This window comes from Chinchilla lanigera, unplaced genomic scaffold, assembly GCF_000276665.1.
Source record: "Chinchilla lanigera isolate Chin_1 unplaced genomic scaffold, ChiLan1.0 scaffold00005, whole genome shotgun sequence".
Classification (NCBI taxonomy): domain Eukaryota; kingdom Metazoa; phylum Chordata; class Mammalia; order Rodentia; family Chinchillidae; genus Chinchilla; species Chinchilla lanigera.
Window position 1 is genome coordinate 33,984,492 of NW_004955406.1, and position 25,222 is coordinate 34,009,713.

Below are 25,222 nucleotides of genomic sequence, written 5' to 3' on the forward strand. Positions count from 1 at the left end.
TTTTGGTTTTTCTCCGGTACCGGGAACCGAACTCACGACCTTGCGTTTGCCAGGCAGGCACTTTTGCCGCTGAGCTAAATCCCCAGCTAGAGTTCTTGAATACAGTAAAACATGAAGATATTTGAAATGTGCCTATAGTGATGTCTGTTGGTTATGTCAAGGATGAGAATATTTATTGTCCAAAGTGGGGTAATAAATTTTGAAAGTGAAAGGAAATGCAATGAATAATTATGCTAGGACCACAGCCTAAACTGATATCATTCTGGGCAAACCGAAGTTGTTTGTATCTTGTTGTCATTGTAGAATTTCCTTTATATTTTACTCAAGGTGAATTTCCAGCACTGGATCTATTTATCAAAAGCAAAGTTGTGACCAAACTGAAAATTGTCTGCAACTATATACAATCTTGTTTTCTAATATTAAAATGACATGACTTTAATTTTTCTTAATTTTAATTTTCAAGAATGGAGTGTATATTGCTGGGCATGGCAGCACATTCCTGTAATCCCAGCAATCGGGAGACTGAGGCAGGAGAATTGCCATGAGTTCAAAAACAGCCTGGGATACATAGTGAGTTCAAGGTCAGCCTGATCTGTGTCGTGAGACTCAGATAAAAACAAAATGCAGTAGTAAATTTTTATGCGTATGAACTTTTAAAAATGACATATTGTACTGCTTTAAGGAAATGAGGCTATAAATCATTAATCCTTTAGTGTATGTTCTTGGTGAGAACAAATTGGCATGTAGAAAACTAGATACAATGGGCAAGAATTTAATATTTGAAGAATTTTAAATGCTAAGAAAACTAACTTGAAATTGGAATTGTTTAGTATTATTTCTACTTAAAACTTACATGACTCACAATATTTGTTCATGAATATCTATATATGATTTTCCTAATCTTTATAATATTAAAAGTATTCCTTTTATTTTTATCTTTTTTTTTTTTTTTTTTTTTTGAGACAGGGTTTTGCTGTGCAGTTCAGGCTGGCCTTGAGCTCACTTTGTAGCCCAGGCTGGCCTCGAACTCACAACGATCCTCCTGCCTCAGCCTCCCGAGTGCTAAGATTACAGGTGTGCGCCACCACGCCCAGCCAAAAGTATTCCTATTAAAGAAAGTTTATAAAGACTATAACTGTTACGATGTTCTCATGACTATAAGTACAGAAACACAGATTAGTTTCATGTAAATTGTAGGAATCTATTTAAGATTAATTGTGTGCAGAAGGGAAGGAGCATATCAAATATGACACCCAAAAACATTACATTTGTATTGAAGTGTATTTCATCATCTGGAAGTGTATTCATGATTGTTTCATTGTCAACTGAATTTACTTTAGCTTCCTAAGAGTTCTGAACATGTTACTTCTATCCACTTGCCCTAAGATTTCTTTGAAACTCGTATGCCAATAACAAGACAAGATAAAGGAAAACTGAGGCACTCTATATTTGTCATTCAAAGTGGCAAAATCCACACTGATGCCTGATAAGTGATAAAAATCAATGTAGTTAATACCTGAAACTACAAGGAAAATATATTTTAAAGTCAATGTCTTTCTTTGAATTTTCCAGTAGCCGGCATCAGTTGGATATAAAGTTGATAATAAATATTAACTGATTGTTATAATAAATGAAATGTTTTTGAAATTCAAAATGACAACTTCTACCTTGAGAGTCACCTGCAGGTGAAGGAGAGGTATTCGTTCAGTCTCCTGAAATTAAGATGAAAAAGATTGTACATATTAAATGAGTGGATTACTGAATAGCATGTCCTAGGCAAAGTGCATGCATTTCTACAAGTAAGGAGGGCCAGAAATGTTTTACACAGAAGAAATTTTGTCCAGAACATGAGAAATAAATAGAAATTTTCTTCACAAGATAAGAGTACACTTCCCTTGATGCATATTTTTTGTTTTGCTTGCTTGTTTGGTATCAAAGTGTTACTTTGTTTTTCACTGATAAAATTAATCCACAAAGTTGTGTGCCTCTCGGGAGAGAAAGCTTGAAATGCCCATACTTTTACTAACACTCTGACTAACACTAATAATGTAAGTTCCATGTGTCATTCATAATGATCTTTAACCTTGATGACTATTAGTTCTTTCAATAGCTGCATTTTTATATTTATGAGGATAGAGAAAGGAAAACCTGAAAAATAACCATTAAAGCCACAAACCTCCTTAGGAATCACTAAACAAGCCTTCCAGATATGAGAAGGGAAGGAAATTTAGGGGACTGGCCCCCGAAGAGAGTTCCCGTTTATCAAAGCAGAATGTTGAGGAGGCCCTAAACCACTAGAGAGGAAAATATGCCAAGGAAAAACCGGGGGTCTCAGAAGAAAAGGAAGGTCTGAGAAAGAACCGAAGGGGTTCACATGCAGAGGGCAGACACAAGGCCTCAGAGTTAAGGAGGAATATTACTCCATTTGCTCTGAAAATGCCATTCATAAGCCCAAAGCTGATCATTTTTCACCAATCTAGTTGTCAGAAAGCATTTTTTGAATGTCCTCCCCTTTCCCAATACAGTCAGTTCTGAGGGTTTTGTTGTCTACCCCCCGCTGCTCATTGCCAATTCATCCTCCCTCTAGGCCACCTTCATCTGCAGTAACTGCTCCCTCTGGGACAGCTGACATTCTGGGCTCTGAGGCAGGAAATCCAGTATTCTGTCCTTTCACAAGTCCCATGACGATGCAAGAGTTACTGGAGTCAGTGCTTCCGTGCGTCTCTCTGAGCGATGCGACCCGCTTCCCTGAGTAACTATTTCATCTAGCAATACCTCTGGCAATGGCTAGGATGTGAAGAGAGAGAAAGGAAAGCAGATAATGAGTGAAATATGATGCATGATCTCTACCATAATAATTTCAAAGAAACTATGATTGCATTGTAGAGAAAAAGAGAAACTATAAAACATACCAAAACCAATCAATCCCTGATCTATGTTACGGAGTGAAAGCACAGTGTAACTTCATAGAGGTCTGATCACTAGGAAATACTGTAACAGGGCAAGTTTTCATGGAGGAAATGGGGCTTAAACTAGGCCATGAAATATGAGAAAGATTATTTTTAGGACAGAAAATGAGAGAGCTTTCAAAAGAGAAAAATGCCCTAAGTAAAGACATGATAGTGGGAAGAAAATCAGATAGGTTGGAGAGCAGAGACCACATAGACCCGACTGGGACAGGCAAAAACTGCTGGAAAATAATGGAATGTAAAAGTGCATAAATTCAGAGTAGGGCTCGGTGAGGGATTAAACTCTCAAGCTTCTGTGAAAATTAAGCCAGCGATAGAAGAGTCTTTCATGATTCTGTGACGTGGGCCTGTGCTGTGTTTTCTCTAAAGTATTTCCTACAGCTCTTGATTATTGCTGGCTTCCACTACTTTCTGTCCAGAAGGGATCGGGCTTAGACTGCCACATACCTAGGATTACTTATAAACAAGTGAAATACATATCTTGTAGTTTTGGAAATTGGGAAATCAAAGATCAGGGTCTTAGCAGATTCAGTGTTTGTTGAGTCCCCCTTCCTGGGTCATAAATGTCGCTCTCTGTGTCCTTGCCTTGTGGAAAGGGCATTCATGAGGGCTCCATCCTCATCTCCTGCTCACTTTCTAAAGCCACTATCTCCTCATGCTACCACCCTGGGGTTCAGAACGCTAAGGGGACACAAATGTTCTATGGCAGGATATCATGCCAAAATGGTAGTGACTTTTTTAAATGAAGGATTTATCATCCATAAAATCTCCCCAGTGATATTCTTAGGCTTATCCTTTTATATTGGAACTCAATAGTTCTAGAGTTTATTAAAATAATGTGCAGACAGGAAGCATTTCTTGAGGAGATATTTAGAGGCACTTGGTTTTTTTTTTAACGAGTTTATGAATACACATATTATTTAGCCCAGTTGTTGACTTTTTCTAATTAAAAGTCTTCTCTATGCACAGTTTTGTTACTAAGTTTTGGTTTAAGCCTGTTAAAACATTCATCTGAATACTTTCTAAAATTCTTACTCACTAATTAAAGCTTAAGGTCTCTGATTCTGTTTCTTCCCCTCTCCTCTGGACAAAAGACATGTTTTGGTCTTGGAGGTTTGGGTATAACCAGATTAAGACTCTCTTCATGAAAAATTGAGCAAATTCCCTGACTCAGCACCACCAAAGATGAGTTCCTGGAGCAACAGACTAATGTTCTTGCTTGTTGTCTTAAAGTACATAAAATTAAGAAAAGGTATTCATGCACGTTAGAAACTGCCCCAGTTACGTTGATCAATATAGAATGTATCTTACGCTGAGCAGGGCTGAGTTTGAACGTGATTAGTGTGATCTATTTTTAGAGATAAGGAAGCCAGAGATTATGAGAGCAAATCCTGAACCACTTAAAAGATGGTAGTTAGAGCAGTACAGAGGAAACCCCGTGGACTCAGGAATCAGATGACCAGGCTTCCTTTGGTTCCTCTTTGTGCCAAGAGCTATGAAACCCTTGAAGATTGTTTTGAAGCAAACTGCCCTACCAGAAAATTCTGAAGTGTTAATGTTTCCTAATTGCAAAAGGGGTTTTTCAAAGTAGGTGCCATTACATATAGTTTACAAATATACTAGTTTTTCATCAGATTAACGATGTCCAGGAAACTGTTATTTTGAAGAACAGTTGCAGGGTAAATGAGGACTATCAATGGGAAAGACACTGTAACGTTTGTTCTGTGGCTCTAATAGGATCTGGTATCTATTTATTTTTACCAGTAAATCCTGTGAGCGCTAAAGCTAATCACAGCTGGCTGCATGTAAATTATCCTAATTTGCAGTTTTTTAAGGTTGAAGGTTGTGTTTGTTTGGCTGGTTTAGCTACATTGCCACTTAATTACCTATATAAATGTTCTCAAATTGTGGAAACCAATATGAGCACCTCAATTTAAAATTTCATTCGCAGAACCCTAAACAGTGACACTGAGGTTCACATGCCACCTATGAGGGGAGCTGAAGAGATGTGGCTTCTGCGTACAATTAGTCTCCTGCCTTGAAAGAGCAGTGGAGTATTTCCAGGATCCCTGCTTGGCTGAGGTGGACGAGCCATTCCTCCTTGGAGAAGAAGGAAAATGTACATCTCTGTAAAGAGGGACTCAAGCCGGGCACGGTGACACATGCCTGTAATCACAGCACTTGGGAGGCTGAAGCAGGAGGATCATTGCAAGTTTGAGACCAGCCTGGGCTACAAAATGAGCTCAAGGTCAGCCTGAACTGCATAGCAAGACCCTATCTCAAAAAGACAATGAATGAATGAATGAATGAATGAATCAATCAATCAATCAATCAATCAATAAGCACTCAGATGTAAAGGTGGATGACAAGAGACCTCAGAGTAACCAGCAGGCACTTAAGGGCAGAGAACAACTGAGTGGCTACCTCTACCTCTTTGAATTAAATATTTTGGGCAGGAAGCATAGCCTGCATCTGTGTGTTAGCTCATATAGCTAGAACAGAATATAATAAGGGTACCATCCTTGGTTCAATTCTAGTTTAAAGATGTGTCCACTGGTTGACTCATTCCAGTGACTGCAAGGTACAGTCATAGTCACCAGCTGCTGTGTTCTCCTGGTTCAGAGCGATGACTGCCTCAGGCCCAATACACAGACCTGTTGTCTTTTCTCCTCCCCTGCATCATCCAGGTGTATCAGGGAGATGCAATTTCTGAGTTATGCTGGAAAGTGACACATTTGTTTTACAATGCCACTTAATCTGTCAGTTCTGCACACAAATAATTGAGCGTCTGAAAAACACCACAAATTCAGAAGATGATCTAAGGAAGAGAAAAAAGGATGTGTTCTTTGAATGCAGCCTTCCAAATACTGAAAAGTGTAGGTCTTGAAATCATACATTAAGTAACAAGGGTAATGTATCATACATCATAGAAGTTCATGGCAGAGGACATGCCAATTCATATTTGTGCTCTTACAAATAACATTAGTGAGACTTTTTAACATACTATACCTGTGTGATGCTGTCTTCCTTGGCTTGTGCATGATAGCATAGGAGGACCTTTTCACATCTGACTTTTTATAGACAGTAAGGTGTCCTTGTAGTGAGACAATTTGAATGCATCGTAGGGACTATTGTACCACCATCCTTATCAACAGGTATTTCTTGAATTCAGACTTGTAGACTTTATATTAATAATACTTGTATAATTTATAAATAGTAAAATGTGTGGGTGTTTTCCCATAAATAATACTCAGATCCTTTTTTAACATTATGCTTTTAAGAAAAATAGGAGCTCCTATACACTGACTTTGAGAGTCAGTGTTTCAAAAGGAGTGTAAAATGGCTCTTCCGTGCTACCCGGAAGACTTACATCCTTTTGTATATCAGCCAGTTGTGAAAGGCCTCCTTAGTTTGCCCCAGAGTGTTCTTCTTTATCACCAAAACATCATGAATTTCTATAGTCAGAGGTAGAAGAACCAATGTGTTTTGGAGAACCATGCATAAATGCTATGACATCCAAAAGAATTAAGCTACTTTTACCAGAAAGTTGGGAAATGGATGTGTAATTTTTAATTATGCATAAATTCCAAACTTTCTATCAAAGTCAAATTATGCTGATGTTCATCAAACCTACAGTAGGCATTGATTCAAGAACTGCTGATGGAGCGAAAATGCATTGAAACTTGTTAACAAGAAGTACAATTATCTACATCTCAGCAAATGATGCCAGAGTGTCATGTAATATGCTGAGCTCAGGCAGCCTGTGGCCAATGAAGATCTCTTTCTTTGTTTCTCTGTTAATATTTACAGTTGGAAGCAATACATGGCTGCAATCTAAGTGCTACACCTAAAAAGGGAGTTGATATCTTGATACCTTGTTTTCTGACACTGTGAAGCACTGAAATAGCTACCTTCTTAATCATCGCCTAAGAACGCTGTGTTAAAACTGGAGGGTAGCACATGGCTGCTTTATACACGCAGCAGCCCTTGGAAGTTGTCTGTATTGTTTTAGTTGTTTTATTTCTGGATAGACAGGGTGGGTATTTAAAGCACAGGACCGGGGTCTGAGGATTTAACTCAGTGGCACAGCACCTGCCTGGCAAGTGCAAGTTCGTGAGTTCGATTCCCGGTACCGGGAAAAAACAAAAAAAAAAAAAACAAAAACAAAAAAACTAAAGCACAGGACTGAAAGTTGTGAATTATGGATCCTTTTCTTTGTTCTGCTGAATTTTCCAGCTTTGTAAAGCTATATGTGCGGACAGCTTACCTCCCAAATACCTGCTATGAGCAAGGTTCCTTCCTAGAACTCACAAACAAAACTCTCCCATCAATCAGTCTATTCTATTGAAGTTTGCTCTCAAGAGTAAAGCTTTAAAAAAAAATTAAACAAATATTGACAAGCAGGGAAGCATGAGTAGCTATAAAATCACAATATATAGTAAGAGACATGAAATATAAAATCACACTGCTGCTCTTCTGTTCACATGTAAATATGCCAACTAAGGGTGACAATTGGTCGTTTTAGGGTTCCATCTATCGCATGCTCTTCCTAGAATGCAACGGTGCGTAATTGAACAAGCTCTGATAATCTGGACACTATCTCAGCAGTTTAATACTTGTGTAACATTAAATAAATTGCTAAAATCATCTTTTGAATAATCTCTGTATCATTAGATTCTTATGATGATAAAGCAGCGTGTAAGCAGAACATATTAAGTCCTCGGCTTGTAATTACTTTCCCTTTTCCTTATATATCACCTTCTAGTTCTAAAGTATTTTTACAGCTAATTCTAGGTAGAGAATGAGCCGGATGTTGGAAGGCTGAATTGCCTGGGTAAGATGCACAAATAATCAAAGATCTAGTTGTTATATGTTTAGGAAGAATAACATATTCCTTCTTGGTTCCTGAAAGTAGGACAAAAATCTTGAAACAATAGTGGCAAACCAATTATAGCAAAAGAGAACAATGAAATCATGTGCCAGAAGACCAACTAGGAATCGTTTAATAATAAGAATCTCTTTTAATACCAAGATGATTTCTGCTTGGTTCTACCACACAAAGGAGCCCCTGGTCTGAGTGGAGCTGTGCGGTGACTCCCGCTCTCCTGCGGAGGTTGTAGCGGCTCCCCGTGTCGTTCATCGCAGCAGATGGCTTCCCTTTACACCCAGCGCTGTCAGTGGAATGTAAATGTATCTCCTCACAACACTGACGGTACCGAGGCTGTGTGTTTAATCTGCGCTGTGCAGGCAGAGTGACCCTGAAAAGAACATGAGCACGGAGCACGATGGGAGAGCTGGCATCCATCCTCATAAACAGGATTGGGGAGGATTTTTCAAGCCTAGTGACTAATCTCGGGTTTCTTCCTGGGGCTCCTTACACAGCCTTATCCCCGAGGACAAGCAATCTAAATGGTGACTGAACAGAAAAGTTATAGACCCAAGGGAAATATTTCTTAAAGGGTGGAGGAGTGTTAATCTGGGGTATGGGAAAAAGGAAGAGGGAATGGTGCTGTACCACAATACTGAAAAGTCTTTGTTTATAGTTTTAATTCTGAGTTCTAAGTCTCCTGGGTTTAAGAAAACAAAATTTCCCTAGGTTTCAGATTTTTCAAGTTAGGAAGGAGGTCATTTTTTAGGGGAAAATTTAGGGGAACAAAGGAATGTAAATAATTCAGTATGACACAGAATTTAAGAACATGCTATAATCAAGATTATCCAGAAATAAAACCTCACATTATAGAACCAAAATATAATAAAGCATACTAGCTGGATTATTCAATTATCTCAAATATTTTAGGCTTTAGGAAACAGGGAATCTGTTCTTTCTTTTATTAAAACAGCCACTAAAAATTAATCAGCCTTAGAATCCTTTCTTAGGAAAGGGGCATTCTCATTCTTTCTTGGGCAAGAATCTCTTAAACTATTACTTCAAAGACAGATTAAAACATTTTGAATATAACAATCACTGTACGTATATCATATAGACTCAGATATCTCAAAATATAAAGTAACCATTTCAGCTATATTACCTGATCTAATTTTATAATGAACTGTTAAATTCTGTGCTAAATTTATATATTGAGCAATTTCAGCTTGGCAATATTTTTAAACTAATAGGAAAATGCTGTTCACCCTTATTTTGATCTCCTCCAAGAAGGAATGCTTTAGATGCCTCAGTAATACTGCAAACATATCTTTCCTCTTAGTTGTGTGTTTGGGTATTCAGGGAAACCATTAGTAAAGTCAAACGTATGTGTCATTATTTTTTCCCCAATCCTGCTAACTTTAAAAATTCTGGACTTTTACCAAATGGCTTATTTGGAATTTGAAAGCTGACTTTTGAGAGAACACTTTCGTAATAAAACTAAATGCTATTTCAGTAAGTCCTCACAATTTCAAAAGTTTCCATCATAGCTTGTTGTCTGATACTTTGGTGTATTAAAGTTGGGACGATCTCATAGTTTTAGCAATGTTCATTTGACGTCTTCACTCCTTCCTGCTTCCTCCAGATCCCTGTCTGTTTAGACATAAGCAGTCACACACTACTTGGAAGAGGGAAGGTTGTACAGGGAAAGGCTTCCCATTCCAGCTTGATGTGTATCTTTCACCTTCCACAAGGCAGAGCTTAAACCTGGGAGTCTGATAATTTGATATAAGCTGACAGTGACAATAGCAATGACTACTTCTGATGTTATTTAAAGGAAGGCATGGGGTATAGACATTCATCAACAAAACACTAGAAGAAAGGATTTTTATTTCTATGTTTTTCCTTTTAAAATAAGAATAGAGTAAATGGCACAATAGATTATATAAACAAGGGCTTCAATGACAAGCTGTCAAAGTTAAAGTAATACATTTTACATGGGTGACTTGATGCTACACTTTATCACCTCCACGAGGGGAGCTAATTTGAGTCCGGTCAATAAAATACAACCTGAAGGGTTGGGTTTGGGGCAAAAGCGACAGGGTGCAGCAGCGCTTGATGACTTGGCATCCGCCTCTGCTGGGGTGAGAACCAGCAGGAGTTGGCACTGCTGCATCTGGGGCATGTCGCATATTTAAACTCTATTTGATTAATAAACACTTATGCAGGTATGTCAGAAGGGATGATGCAGTTGGCCCTGATCCAGTGCAGTTCATGCTCTGGTAATTTAATGCGGGGCCGAGGTATAAGTGGAAACTAGCTATTCAGAACCTGGATTTACTGCAGTCTCACAACTGTTGAAAATTAAACTACATGTGCTGTAAGTTAGGGGTTACCAGGGTATCTCATTATAGGAGGCTGTATTTTTTAGAGGCTGGAATCTTTGCTGAATTACAGAGGGACTTATTTGAATGAAGACTTGGACCAAATAATTTTCTGATAAGTTGGCCATAAATCCTTAGTAAAATAAGCTTGGTGTTCTCAGCGTATCTATTGGCTTTTTGATCATTTTTATGGCTTCCTTTTTACTGGTCAAATTATCCTTATATGCTCCTAAAGCTCCTTTGACATGGATTAAGTCAACACAAACCTATAGACCTTCATTACTTTGGCAACTGGTTTTGATTTGGGGGCAATAAATATGATAACACAGACTAGATTACCTTTGCTGAAGGAATAGGTGATAAGCCATAAGGATGTCAGGGATTTGGCATTCTTTTTCCTGTATAATGTGGAAAAGAATTAATAACAGCCTTCAAACAGCTGAAGAAAGTTAGAAAGTAGAAATCGAAATGAGAAAAGCCAAGCTATGGGTTTCAGGCCAAGAGTGGTAACAACAGCAGATCATGGGACAGTCTATGAACATCCACTGTGCTAGGGGCTGGCAGGAGACAATAGGGCCAAGTGTATGAGGAAACTAATGTATAATGTGATTCATACCTTAGTATCTAGAAGGAAAGGCCTGACCATCAGTGCAAAGAAGATTCACTGTGCAAAATAGAGAATTAGAAAAAAAATACAATGAACATATATCTTTTACCCAGATTGACAATTTTTTAACAGTTTGCTCTCTTTGTTTTATCTCTATTTATGTACATGTAGTTTTTTGGTGCTGAATCAGTGAAAAGTAGGTTTCAGATATCGTAACATTATACACTGACTATCTCCGCAAGTATCTCCACAGAAAGAGAACTTTCTTCTACAGCCACAATGCTAGTATCACATTCAAGAAACTTAACATCTCACATACTATCCCTGTGCAGAATGTTCCAGTTATCCTAAGGCCCTTTATTGTTTATAATACAGGATACCATCAATTGCATTTAGTTGTCATGTATTTTAGTATTTTTAAACTTCAAATAGTCCCTCTATGTTTTAATTCATGTGCCTCTAAATACTGTCTTGCTTTTGAAATGAATAAACTGTTCATTTTGAAATGAATAAACTATGAATAGTTCACATTTATGAACTATTTTCTAAAATCTACATACAGTACTATCAGAGATGGAGTATGAAAATATTTAAATCTTTAGTAGGCAAGTAGAAGAGTCCTGGCATGCACACAGAAAAAGAACTAATGTAACCAAGCTGGCACACTTCAACTAACTGGTCCAGGTCACATGGACTAGGATCGAGCCAGTGTGGAATGTCCATGTAGTTACCCATCGCTTCACTGAGGCAAAAGAATAAAGCCACTGGGAACGGGATCTAAACGGCCTCTATATCCAGGTGGGACAAACATTTTCCTGGCTCTGGGCTGCTCCTCTGCTTGCATTTATGGCTGTCCTAAGGGGCTTACATTCTATGATGCTCCCTAGACAAGCAGGAAAGTTCGAGGTCTATGACCATGCTTCTTGTTCCCCACAAAGCAACTGCGTCATGACGTTCCCTTCTGCCTAAAGTACTTTTTCCCTCTTTATTTCACCCTCTGGCAACTTTCTATGAGGAATTTAAGGCATGCCAAGAAGTCGACCTTCCTTGCTCCTTACCTTCTTCATACTCGCCTCTAACCCAAAGCCTCCCACACGGAACAATGGTTGTTTATATAGCTTCTCCCATCCCCAGGCACTACCACTGTGCAGTGCATTTATCTTTTTTTAAAGAAGATAACTATGACCTCTGAGTATGCACTCTGAAACTTTGAAGGTGTACGGTACCACTGTATTGAGTGAATGAATTTCACCACCAACAATTTTCTGGGCTGTGTAGAACCTTTCCTGCAACTGAAAAAAATTTAATAATGCATTAAACTGAGCAATGAGCATTACAAGTATGTGAGTCAATAACAACTGATCGTTCACTTTGTGCAAAGCTCTGTATTTTGTATTATTGGAAAATCCCAATAACAACACATGATCTTTCTTTCCCATCCCAATGGGAGGAGCGGAATCTGGCTTGGCTCACAAGGAGCAGTAACAGCACATTTGAGCACACACTGCGTGCCGTAGAGCACAGCTACAGGGCTTCTCAGTGATGTGCTGGCCCTGGACATTACTGCACAAGGGGCCTGAGGGATTCAGTCACACAGAGTTCCCTGGGCAGAATTTGCAAAGAGCAGGAAACGTTTGAGTAGTATTCTGAAAGGTCGAGAGGTATGGGTTGCTTGTCTGGAACACAGTGCTAGCTAGACTGTAACAGACAATACCCTCCCAAGGAAGTGGGAGCTCATTAATAAAAAGCCTTGGTTTAAAAATTAGCAGTTTAGATTTGATATGGTTGATTTGACATAGTTCTTTTCCATGGGCTTTTGGGTCTAGTACGTACTTTCTTTCTTTCTTTCTTTCTTTCTTTCTTTCTTTCTTTCTTTCTTTCTTTCTTTCTTTCTTTCTTTTCTCTCTCTCTCTCTCTCTCTCTCTCTCTCTCTCTCTCTCTCCCTCCCTCCCTCCCTCTCTCCCTCCCTCCCTCTCTCTCTGTCTCTCCTCCTTTCTTTCTTTCTCTGTACAGGGCTGGGTAGAGGATGTAGAAGCCCAAGGAACAGAAAGTGTCTAGAGGGCAATTTGATCACCCAAGTAAAAGGCAGCCATGACTTAGGCAGCCATGACTTACGACTCAGACCAGGGATGGGACTGTGGGAACGTAAACAAGAGAACTCAGAGTGGAATGGCAAAGGACCAGGCTGTGAGTGGCTCCGCCATGGTGCTGTGAGGCAGCAAAGGGATTGGGCTGGAGCGTGTCAGCACACTGTCCACAGCACTGTGTGATTTATACGCCTGAAATCTTTAGCAACCACTGTTTGCTAAAATAACATGAAGAAAAAAGAGAAGAGAAAAAGGCAGCGCAAGTGCAATGTCCATGCAGTTTTTCTGAGAACAAAATGGGTCCAGAGAGTGTTGAGTCTCTCTTCTAACAGAGGCAAAAAGGATAATTTGCACATATAGAATGAAAAACGGCTGCTGACTCTTATTTTCTATCAATCCTCACCAGCGGATTCTGCTTGCGTCACCTGGTGATGTTTTTAGTCTGGATATGAGGCACAGGAAAAGGTTTAAAAAATTGATTGTGTCTAATTTCACAGAGAGGAATAATATGCAACCGTCCTCAGGCCCTCTTCGTGTGTGGTCACCTCCATCCTTACGTGTCACGGTGGTGTTTACCAGCAGCATCTCAGAGCGGGCACCTCCCCTTCAGCGACAGCTCCAGCACGAACTGCTTCCATTCCCCTGCCAGGCCCATGCTGAGGTCTGCATTAGGCAAAACTCCTGAGAGGGAAAGTTCCTGCGTTGAGAAAGTCTGCAGCTTGCTGTGTGCTGCTGGCCAGGCTTATTCCTTTTTAACTCCGTTCTGTACAAGGGCAGTTGTGACAGTGTCTCTGTAGGACAGAAACTGTTCCGGGTGCTAGGGAGACACCCAGGCACAAGGACAGATGGGAACAAGTAAGACAAACATCTCTGTCTTAACAGAGTTTCCCTTGTAGTGGGGAGAAACGTGAGCAAGCTAGCTGTCACGTGGTACTTCGTGCTTTCCGGCACTCAAGGGGGTTGCCATGAAGGTAGACAGGGAAGGTGACACAAAATAGTGACACCCACCTAGTTGGATCATTAGGAGAATTAGGTGATTTCTGCCTGTAAAACATCTGGCAAATGCCTGACACAGGGTCAGAAAAAGTGGTTAGCCATCATCATTAAACAACAAATTACAAAACAATGGAATCTGAGTTTGCAGTGCTGGGAGCTGGTTCTTGTATGAGAGAAAGAGAGATAAGTTGCATTCACAAGGGCTTGTGTTCCAAGGAAAACAGTGATATCGCTTACACCACCTGTTTCCAGAGAGAAAAATTTGAAAGCAGTGTTTCCAGCCTTCTAGCGGCTTGTATGCTTTTTCCTCCGTCTGTGATCCAAGTAGGAACAAGGCCAGGAAACACGAGGGCAAGAAGCACAGACCCAGCGCCGAGGCTGGCAGGGGCAAGAACTTTTGGGCTCACGAGTAGATTTCTAGCCAACATTGTCCTTTTGCAGAGTACTGTTTGATCATTTGTTGATGAATGCAGGGACAGAGTGCCCTTTTATGGCCAACATCAGCACATCTCAACTCTCGGTATAACTGGAAACTCTTTCCCTAAAAGTCTACAAGAGGCAACGTGCCACGCTTGGGGCACTGCGTGAAAGTGGGTGCTGGTTTGATCCAGCTGCGATCCAGTTATGTATCGTGCTAAATCAGTTCCTCTTCCCATTTATCTGCAGTTTTTCCCCAGGACATTGCCAGGCACTGTTCCAGCCTCTTCAGCAGGACCCAGAAGGGAAATCATATAGGAAGGTTTCAGGGAAACAGGTTCCCTGAACTATCCCATCTCAGCCTGAGTTTCCCTCCAGTATCCTGACAACCCCCAATCAGTGCAGTTGAAAGGCATTGCAAACTTGCAGTGAGAATTTATGAAAAAGACAGATGTCTTCTGCTTTCAGCAAGGGAACGCACGGCCGCCAGCCCTCGGAGGGGCTGGAGCGCCTTGTGTGCTGGCCTTGGCAACCCTAGGGGGAGCCTGCGTGTTTTCGGAGAGAAGCAGAGCTGCCAGGTGAAGGGCTGGGCAGATGCCCGCTGTGGCTCAGGGCCCCTCCCTGACTTCTCTCACTGGCAGTCGCCGCCCCTGGTGAAGGTAAAGCAGACTTCTGGCCCCACAGTTTCTTCAGCGTGCCGAGCCTTCTACTGGAGCTAAATTGCCCCATTTTATGCCGGGACACTGTCCAAGTCCTTCCCGGTTTTGCAGTACGTTGTGCCGCACCCGCTTGTGACTGAAGTGGACAGTAGATTATGGTTAAAATTGGCTGCTGTTGCAATATTAATTTTAAAAATAGAATTCTGGCGCATATTCAATATTGCTATGGAAACGGCTATTTCTACCAATTCACTGATAAGACACAGTTCAAGGACTCAGGTCCGTGTGGGAGATTTTTACCATCCACAAAACAGGATCTATTTGTTACAATAGTAATTCACAGGAACTGTGCTCTGAAATCTTAACTAGAGAATATTCCTTTCCCTTTTTGACTTTTTTTTTAATTTGAGAGATGTGAATTAGCACCGTATCTTTATTTTGGTTTTGAAATGCAGATGACAATAAAAATTCTAAGTGATATTTTTAAAACCCAGGTTTAAAGTAGTTTCTCTATGAGGCACTAATTTTCATATAGTACATAATGGTCTCGGTTGCCTGTGTGACACTTGACACCACAAACACTCACATCAAATGCACACAGACTACTTTTTGAAACCCACACACAGGAGTTGGGAGGTAGCCTGTAATCAACGGGCACATCCAACAAGCTCTGCCCATCTTGAAAAGTTTCCACCTAGTCCTAAAGAACTGACATGTCACTGAGTGCCAGAGAGAACTAACGCAATTCATTCCACTGTAGTGTTTTCCAGGAGACATTTTTCACTCCAAATAGTGTTACCATTTTAACCATAAACATATTTCTGCTAATTTTATACAAGCTAGGTCTGAAAGAATGACATCAATGATAACGAGCCTAAGATCCTGAATTTCCTCACTTTGAGTCAAACCTCTAGGTTTTCATCTCCATTCACCTGAAAATGTGAGGTCCAATTTCCCCCAAATCCTGTAAATCATTATATTTGGGGGAGGGTATGCTCCTTCTGATGTATTTATTGTTTTCAAATTCTTTCAAATATAGTCATCAGTCCTAACTATTATGACAGGCAATTCCTGATGCTAAAGATAGAACTGTTTCACTTTTTTTCCAAACAAGCCAACTCCTTTTGTGCTTTCAAAATAAGATGAACTGTTATACAATCAATTATTAAGGGAAGAGCTGATTCTGACGGGCCCAGACTGCACGCCCTCTCTCAGTCTGTGCATGAGTACGCAGAGGGCACCACTAGGATACTCTTCAACCTTCCCGGGTTCAGCCCCAAGGGCAGGTGTTTCGGAAGAGGAGCTGTGGGTGATACGACTTAAAAATTGGAAGCCAAGCAAGGGCAATCAATGGGAATGGATTCCTCTGAATGAAAATACTGAAGCGCAGTAACGGGGACCAAGTTCTTTCTCAGTGCCTAATTTAGACACCTGAATGCTACCATTCTTGGACAGTTCTAAGACACAGGCATTGTTGTTTCCATTTTATGGGTGGGGAAATGCAATTATAGGCTAAGTATACTAAGTAAGTGATAAGACCAGATATAAGCCCATTTCTATGTGTTGAGCAAATATGTGTTTATCTTCAGTCTCCCTTGAAAATAAACAGTGTAGAACTCCTTTTATGTAATTAAATTGCATTAATATGTGGTTTCAGTTTATTCCAGCACATAGTTGACAGGTGAGAAGATGCAAAACATGTTTTGGCAGCTACATCTCAGAATAGCATAGCAATCTTGATTTGGATTCTAGATAGGACACAACCCAGTCAGTGCTTCAGAATGAATCCTCTTCAGGAGAAACAAATAAAAGACTTATTTCATTCTACAGATATAGAGTTCAAAATAATGACATTAAATTGCTTGTATGCAGCAGGTACACTTTGAAAACATATTAGTACAATTGAAAATAGTTTGAAGTATATCATCTTTTAGGAAATTAATTGTTCATGGTATTTTGAGGGTATTTCTTCTGATGAAAATGTTATTCAAAAGTGCAGTATTAGAAGCAGAACCCATTTAAATAGGTCTTTTCCCACACTTGGAGATCGTATCATCAGTTCATGCAACACGGTTCTTTTAATTTTAGAAATATTAGTCCCAGTGCTGTACATTTTAAACATAGTTGAAGAATAGCAGAGCAAAATCGAAAACAGTTGAGAAGTACCTTCACAACCCTACTCATTCAACCTCCTCAAATCTTAATAACATGCATTATTTAATCATTAGGGAAATTATTTCATTAAAAACTTAATTTAAGTTTTTAGGTTGGCTCCCTTGATTAAACTATAAAGCACTAAGATCTGTTTATTGTTATAAAAATTGAATTAGCAGTAATAGTAAATGGTATGTTAATAGCTCTTAATATATTGTTGTATACTGAGAACTTACTAGAGACAATGCTTTGTGTGTTTTGTTGATTTGTTGGATTTCATTTGGTTCTGTCTGTTGAGATACATAATATCCACTTCATAAATGATAAAAATGAGTCTCTGAGAAATGAAATATATTGCTACTATTCACACAAGTAAGTGACAAAGACATGAATCAAACCCAGGCCCCTGCACCTATGCACTGAGCTCTTAATTATTCAGCCTTGGGTAACGGAGATAAAGCCAGATCCTAGTCCTTCAATTTTCTTTCATTCTTACCACATTTCTGAGGACACTGAAGCAACTGCAGACACGGCTCTTGATTACTCACACGTCACAGGATAAGTGAAGTAGAGCTGCCCTCTGTTTCCACCTGGACTGTGGTACTAACAAAGATTCAGCATAGGCCTATCCCCGTGCGTTCCTGTCTCTCCGCAATTGCAGAGAAGCCAATGAGAGGGCCTAGATGGCCTTCACTTCCCCAGTGTATCAGTTTCAGTCCTAATGAAACAAGAAGGGCCTGGAGAAGTGCAGAAAACAGAGGCAAAGCAAAGGATTTCTTTCCTGTCTTCATGGGCACAGACACCCCAACTCATTCATCTGGGAGAGCAGCTGCTTATTCCTAAAGAGGACACAACTTCTTGGACTGAATAAGATTAAACCAATGTCTAGGAACAAGAGTGTGCATTATCTAAAGGTCCCTGGAAAATAATGAAAGGTTAATCGTTCTGTCTCACAGAATTTTAGCCTTTCAAGGCCAACTCCATGGCTCTGTTTATTTTTCCCAGCTCACCATTATCATTATTGATAAAAGATGTAATTACTCTAGAAAGCATGACCACACAGTATGAATGGGGACTTTGGTCTCCAGTTGAGTTAACTATTTCTCTCAAAAACTACTGAATTCTGTAAAATTCTATGCTTCACTCCTAAAGCTCCAATAATGGTTGGATGAAAATTTGTTGTGAATCTGAATTTAATATGAAGGGAGGGGAGAAATTACAGTATTTGTAATTATGGAATACTTAGTATTATGCCTATGAATACCCTCTTGGTATCTGAAACTTGATTTTCTCAACTGAACTCACAGTTTTCCTAAACAAACTTGTTTTTCCTCTTAATATTTAATTCCAGTTAATGAATCCCATTTCACATGATTATTTAATGTGGAATCATAGGTTGTCTTTTAGCTCTCCTTTGCTTCTCCCCAACCCTGAACAATGTAAAATTTATTTCCAAATTCTTTCTCCACCATCCTTTTCCTTTAATTCTCACTTCTTTGCAAGACCTAGGGCATTTCTTATCATAATAAACTGTTTCCTACCTCCAGTTTCTCCCCACTTTCATTCTCTCTCATCCTGTTCTCTAGTATGAAGAGCCAGATTGACCAGACACAGATCTGACCATGTAATGCTATCATTTAAGCATCTTCACTGGCTTCACAATGACCACAGAACAAAGGCTGAATTTCTTGCTGCATCCACATGTCTTGATAAGATTCACTTCTTCTACCGTTTCATTTCTCATCAAGTCTTTAAATCCTTTCCCAACCCAGACGTACACATTCATGGACAATAAATACCTTTGCTCACAAACAGAAGCAAACCAAATGATTTCTTTCCTGTCTGCATGGGCACAGATATCCCAACTCATTCATCTGGGAGAAAAGTCACCTATTTCTAAAGAGGACACAACTTATTGGACTGAGTAAGATTAAACCAAATTCTAAGGAATTTAATGCCCCCTTCTTGTTTTTTCAAATAATTTCATCCAAGTGGAATTTTCTGTTTAGAGTACTTGACCATTCATTCACTCATCTTTCAAAGAATCACATGCTTCATTCCAGCCCTACTCGACCTACTCCTCAGTACAGTTATTTATGGCATCATAACACGTGATGTGTCACTTGTGTATGTGCCTGTGTGTGGATCTTCCTTTTATCCTATGCTGCAAATCTTAACTGTTGGTTCCAAACTCTGGTTTAGCTTTGTATATTTTATTTCCCAGCCCGTAGGAAATTGTTAATGTTCTGTTGAGATCAAACTAATGAGCATTTATTTTTTTTTTTTTATTTTTTTTTTTTTTTGGTTTTGGTTTTTCTCAGGTACCGGGAACTGAACTCACGACCTTGCGCTTGCCAGGCAGGTGCTTTTGCCGCTGAGCTAAATCCCCAGCCCCACTAATGAGCATTTAATCAAGACTCATAGGGAATAGACCCAAGATAACACATGAAGACATTACTATGTCAGGTCGGGGATATGGCTCAGTGGCACAAGCACCTGCCTGGCAAACACAAGGTCCACAGTTCGATTCCCTGTACCGGGGGAATAAAAAAGACATTACTATGTTGACTATATAATGATTTAAACAAAAGCACAGAGAATAAAAATGACTAAGGACAGCAAAGACATTTAAACTGCCTGTGATGTTAAAACAAAGGTTCTGTTTGTAACAGTAAATTGGTCTGATAAAGGGGCACAAATAGAGAGAAAGCTGAAGTGCTGTATAAACACTCTGGAATCATCATTAAACAAATTATTATGAGCTAGGGGGCTGGGGATTTAGCTCAGCGGTACAGTGTCTGCCTGGAAAACGTGAGGTCATGAGTTCAATTCCCAGTACCAGAAAAAAAAAAGTTATTATGAGCTACTAGCACCCGGGAGGGCATCAGCTCCTCCTCATTCTGTTGCTGAATGTTTGGGTTCAGTGTTGAGCTCATAACTTACTGCATTCACAAGCACTGAATTGTCACATCAAATCCAAATCAGAAGAAATGGCCTTGGAGACCAGCACATGTGGTCAGCTCTTCCTCTCCAGGGGTCTTTCCAGAATGACCCAAGTTATTTAATTTGCTTCCTTTCTCAAACTGAAACAAAAATCTTTTCTCCCTCTCTGTTCTGTGTACTCTGTTCTCTACTTTCCTCTCTTTCTTCTCTTTTCTCTTCCATTTATGTGTCCAAAATTAGAACCCTGGGCAACAGAGGGAAGAGTGCTCTCCTATACATTTAGAATGATTTTACATATAAAGAGTTTCCTCTTTTGCCCTTGCTGCTGCATAAACAATCTCAGTCACTGAGATTATAAAACTGAGTAGACATTCTTACCACATTTTCGGACTGCAGACCTTAAATGCTGGACATATGATCATTTCCACAGGACTTGGGAACAAGTCAGTGTGGCTTTCCTTTAATGTCTTGGTCTTTTTTCAGTACTGAGCGGAACCAGCTTGATCTGATGGGTCTTCACTGCGGAGTAGTTCTACTGTCCTAGCACTTAGCTTTGCCGGAGAATTCACGTCACACTTACACCAATCCTTTCAGTTGGCAGGTGACATGACCTCGGACCTTCTCACCGCCACGGCCTCAGTGACGTTAGTCCTGCTACTCATCCTCTTGCTGGCTGTGGTTGCTTCTATTGTTGCCTCCAACAAGAGGGCAACTCAGGGAACCTACAACCCCAGCCGTCAGGAAAAGGAGGGTGCTCGAGTGGAAATGTGGAGCGTGATGCCACCCCCTGCGATGGAGAGGCTGATCTAGGGGCATCGCTGCCTCTCTGAAAAAGGGATCTCACGCAGTGAACGTGAAGCTTGCATAGAAGGGGTTTTGTGACACACCTAGACATGCTAATGTATACCTGGGGTTACACTGGAACTGAGGGAAGGATTTCTTTCACCACCTTAAAGGTTTCCCTGGGGTAGTTCATCTGACACCAGTTTTATTATATTAGCAGTCACAAAACACTGGCTCTGTGCCACTAATTTTAGCTTCCTAATTAGCAAATATATCTTCCAGAGAACAATATATTTTAGAAAAATCTCCAGTGGTTGTTACTTAAGCTCTTTACTCTTTGCAACCTGGAAACAATATTGTAGTTTGCCCTCTAGCAGGCAAACTCAATTTTTTCAAGCACAGAAACTACGGTGCTGGGGGGCATACACTTTTCACTCCTTCGATCATGTGGTGGAAGATTTTAGTTATATGCTGTGAAGAGAGGCATACTTTTGTCTTCCAATCATGGAGCCAAAGAAAGCCATGGGAATGACTCTTGATTTAAAAAGTGACCCAAACATGACAAATAAAAATTGAAATGCAATTGTTCACCTTTCTTCTTTTTTGCATGTTGTGATGTTGTATGTGACAAAGTAACTTCAGAGCATGAATTCCCTTTTGAATTATATCATCTAACTGAATCCTCTCAAGCTGATTATATTCAGTGCTATTAATCTGTACAAAATGTGCTGCTTAAAGCCAAAACAATTTCTTCACCGAAATCACAATAGAAAGAAAATTTAAATTCTCAAGTGTGAAAGATCAGCTCTTTGCTTTCAACTGATTTTTGATAAATCAGTGTCAAACAGTGACATTACCTAAAGGCAAGCATCCCAAAGTGAGATGAACACACTTTAAGGTACGTGTGCAAGACTCTCCATGTGAAGAAGAAATTCTGGGCCTTCTATGTGTGTATTTGTCATATTTACACAGGTTTTAAAATAGCTTTAACAAGGCACTTCAGCATAAGACAAATAAAACAGGAACACGTGCACATAGCTTTGAGTATATGCTCAAAAATTTTAATAGTAAGAGTTTCTATATCTGTTCTAGAAAAATCCATCCTTCCCAATTCCTAAAGGACACTATTTTCGCAAATTGCCCTCCCTCGCGTACTGTCCTGGACCATTCTCTTTAGCATCAAATATGCTGTCATATTTCCTTTCCTAGAGAAATTTCTCCCATGACCTGCATCTCCCCCCGAAAACCCACCCATTCCCACCCTCCTTATTGAGGAAAGTGTCTATAGCAGAGTTTTCCACACTTACATGTTGCTTTCTCTCTTCTCATCCCTTCTTTAATTTGCTCTTACTTTCCACCACTCAATGTCTTCCCACCTTGCCAAACACAATGACCAGCTTCCCTGTAATTTCGGGAGCGTTTTTATTTTTATTTTATTTTTATTTATTTATTTTTTGTCTTTTTGAGACAGGGTCTCACGATGCAGTTCAGGCTGACCTTGAGCTCACTTTGTAGCCCAGGCTGGCCTCAAACTCTCAATAATCCTCCGGCCTCAGCCTCCCGAGTGCTGGGATTACTGGCGTGCGCCACCATGCCCCGCTCAGGAGTGTTTGAAACAATTGTCCTCTCAGTCTCTTTGACTGGTTTCTCTTCATCTTCCTGAGCTCTGCTTTACTTTTTTTCAATACTGTTTACTAGCAATTGAGACTATGTATGTATAGTCTTTGATTTCTGTTTCTCCTGTCTAGAATTTAAGTTATATAAGAGAAAGAACTTCACAGGTAAAGGCAAAATGCAAGCAGCTGAGTTTTAAAAATTACAAACTTAAAAATTTAGAGTGAGTAAGTTGGCCCCATTGTCATTAACACAAGAAGGAAGAAAGAAGTAATCCCAATAATAATACCATAAAACATAGAAAAGATGTTCTATTAATGTTCTTCACGTAGAATAGATCTAATCCATAGTGAAAACACAACAAATATTTCCCATATACAGGAACAAATTATGATGGAATGTTCCAGTTTGTACTTGCCACCAGCAGTGTGCCCAGGATTTACATGTTCTATAACTAGAAGCTCTGGCTACTAAACAACCACAGTTCTGCAGCCTGTCTAGTGTATCGATCTCTGGTTTACCCTCAGTATCTAAACTTACCTTCAGTGTAAGTTCAAGAAGATAGATGTCTCTGGCTATCTACAAATGGAGTGTGCTAGGGGATGTATTTATTTTTGTATCTCATTAGAATTATAACTGCTCAACAGAAGTTTAAGTGGAAAGGGCAAAAACCACTCTTCCGTAAAGAAAAGTACAAGTAGCTGAGTTAAAAAAATATAAACAAAAAATTTACAGAGTGTAAGTTCATCCTATTGGTATTAACACAGATAGGAAGAAAGAAGTGATTCCAATGGTAATATCATAAAGTTTAAAAAGATGTGTAATTGATGTAGCTATTAGTCATGCTCCACTACCTCTTCTATGGCTTTGCATAGGAATACATGTACATATATATGTATAGCAAAGTTGTGAGATACGAATAAATGAAAGGTTCCATACGGCTACTTCAAGCACAAGGTGCGCTAGTGAGCCAAAGTTTTGAATCTGTGGACAAGCAAAACATCCAGTATCTTTATGCTAGAAATGCTTCCAAGTTCCCATTCTGGAGGACTGCATTGAATGATCTTCAGCTGGTGGACCTCACTTTAAAGAGAACAGTCTAGCATCTGCGTCACAAATGGTACAACTTTTGGATCATGTGTATCACTCACTTCATGTTAGGATTGGTTTCAAAGATGAACACAGCATTTCGTCTTGTGTCATTTGCAAAGTAAAGTCAACCATCTCTCTAGGCGGTGGAGTCTATCTGCCTTTCTCATGACTTACTTGCTGGTGACTGCCTCGGGCTCACAGGACACCACAGCAATGACACTGTGAAGTTTCAGGCCGGGCTCTGGAGGCTTGCAGCCTGTTTGCTTTCCCTTGGAAGGTGGCCTTGAGACCCCCGCCCTACGAGAGAGCCTGGGTGAAGACACCAGGTGGAGCAAGAGGCCTGGCCATGCCTGCTGTGCAGAGCCTGTGTTGGACGCAGGCGCATAGTGACCCACCTGCCAGAAGAAGTGGAGCACTCACCTAATACACAGGCTTTTGAGAAATAAGAAATCATTGCTGTAAACTGCTAAGGCTTAGGATGGCTTGTTACACAGTTATAGGGAATGCAGACACATCCATTCACATCCACGGGGCAATCTAAGGCAATATAAGGTCGTCTCTATTTTTTCATATTCAGCATTTATCTTCTCACTAATTAGAATTAGTACACCATTAATAAAATATCACAACTACATGCCTTATTTCTCTCTGGGGATATTAACTTCAGACTCAGGTCTGATTTGTGCTTAGGGTCCTCCTAGCACAGTTGTTTGCCGGCTCTGGGGTCCGGTGTAAAGTGGACACAGCTGGCCTACGTCCTGCCCACGGGAGAATACTGGCCCAGAGCAACCTATGGAAAGGCACATGTGGTGTGCGGTAGCTGGAGTGACAGAATGGCTCCTTCCCGTGGCCTCACATGTGGCCTCTGTGGCCACAGCAAGTGCAGAGAATCAGGAAATGGCAAATGGCTGTAACTTCAGTCAGCTGTCAACCTGGCCCCTTGTCTGCTCCTTCACACATACTGCTGTTTAGCAGACCTCTTACTTCTGCGATGGAGAGAGGGACGACCCTGCGTAGCCAGAACCATTGCTAGTTAGAGCAGGAAAAAGCGATAGTTACAGTGTAGACAGGCAGATCCCGAAGGCACAGAATGAAATGAGGGATCCTTTACGGACCTCTAGCTGTAGCGCTAGGACTATATCAACAAAGCCTGCTGCACTTCCTACGTTATGTCTTGTTTGAACCCCCAGCAGCCCTCTGAAAGAGGAACTTTGATCATTTTCGGAGCCTTTGAAGACAAACCGGCTTAAGTTTCTGATCTGTTCCATCACGGTGACCTCAGCTAATTCGAAAACGGCTGTCACACCTCTATCTCACAGGCATATTTTGACAATTATGCATTTAAAGTGTTTAATTGCAAATAAGCACACAATATACAGCACTTGTTATTTTTATTCAGATAAAATGGAGCATTAGGAGGACAAGTGGAGCATTAGGAGGACAAGTGGTAATATTTCAATTGTGTCCACACTCCTATTCTCTCAATTTTCCTTCCCATGCATCTTAATATGGGTCTGCAAAATAGGCAGATTTTATGCAGAGAAAGATTTCTTTTTATGTCATCCCTTACCTTCAGATTGCCCCTGATGGTAGCCCCACTGATTAAAACACTTTACATGCAAGACTCAAATAATATGTACACATCACTTCTAT

At 40.1% G+C, this 25,222-nt stretch overlaps 1 protein-coding gene across 3 annotated transcripts in view; it reads left to right on the plus strand.

Moving 5' to 3' along the window:
- Crb1 (crumbs family member 1, photoreceptor morphogenesis associated) overlaps positions 1 to 21,446 on the plus strand; it is a 188,184-nt gene extending 166,738 nt beyond the window's left edge. For 2 of the 3 annotated variants that reach the window (XM_005375121.2, XM_013521884.1), the window contains exon 12: positions 20,675 to 21,446. In XM_005375121.2, the coding sequence (XP_005375178.1) occupies positions 20,675 to 20,890 (216 nt within the window). In that variant the 3' untranslated portion in view covers positions 20,891 to 21,446. Of the gene's footprint in view, positions 1 to 4,920; positions 5,019 to 20,674 lie in introns of those variants that run through there. The other variant, XM_005375122.2, reaches the window with a different exon arrangement.
- The last annotated feature ends 3,776 nt before the right edge of the window (positions 21,447 to 25,222 follow it).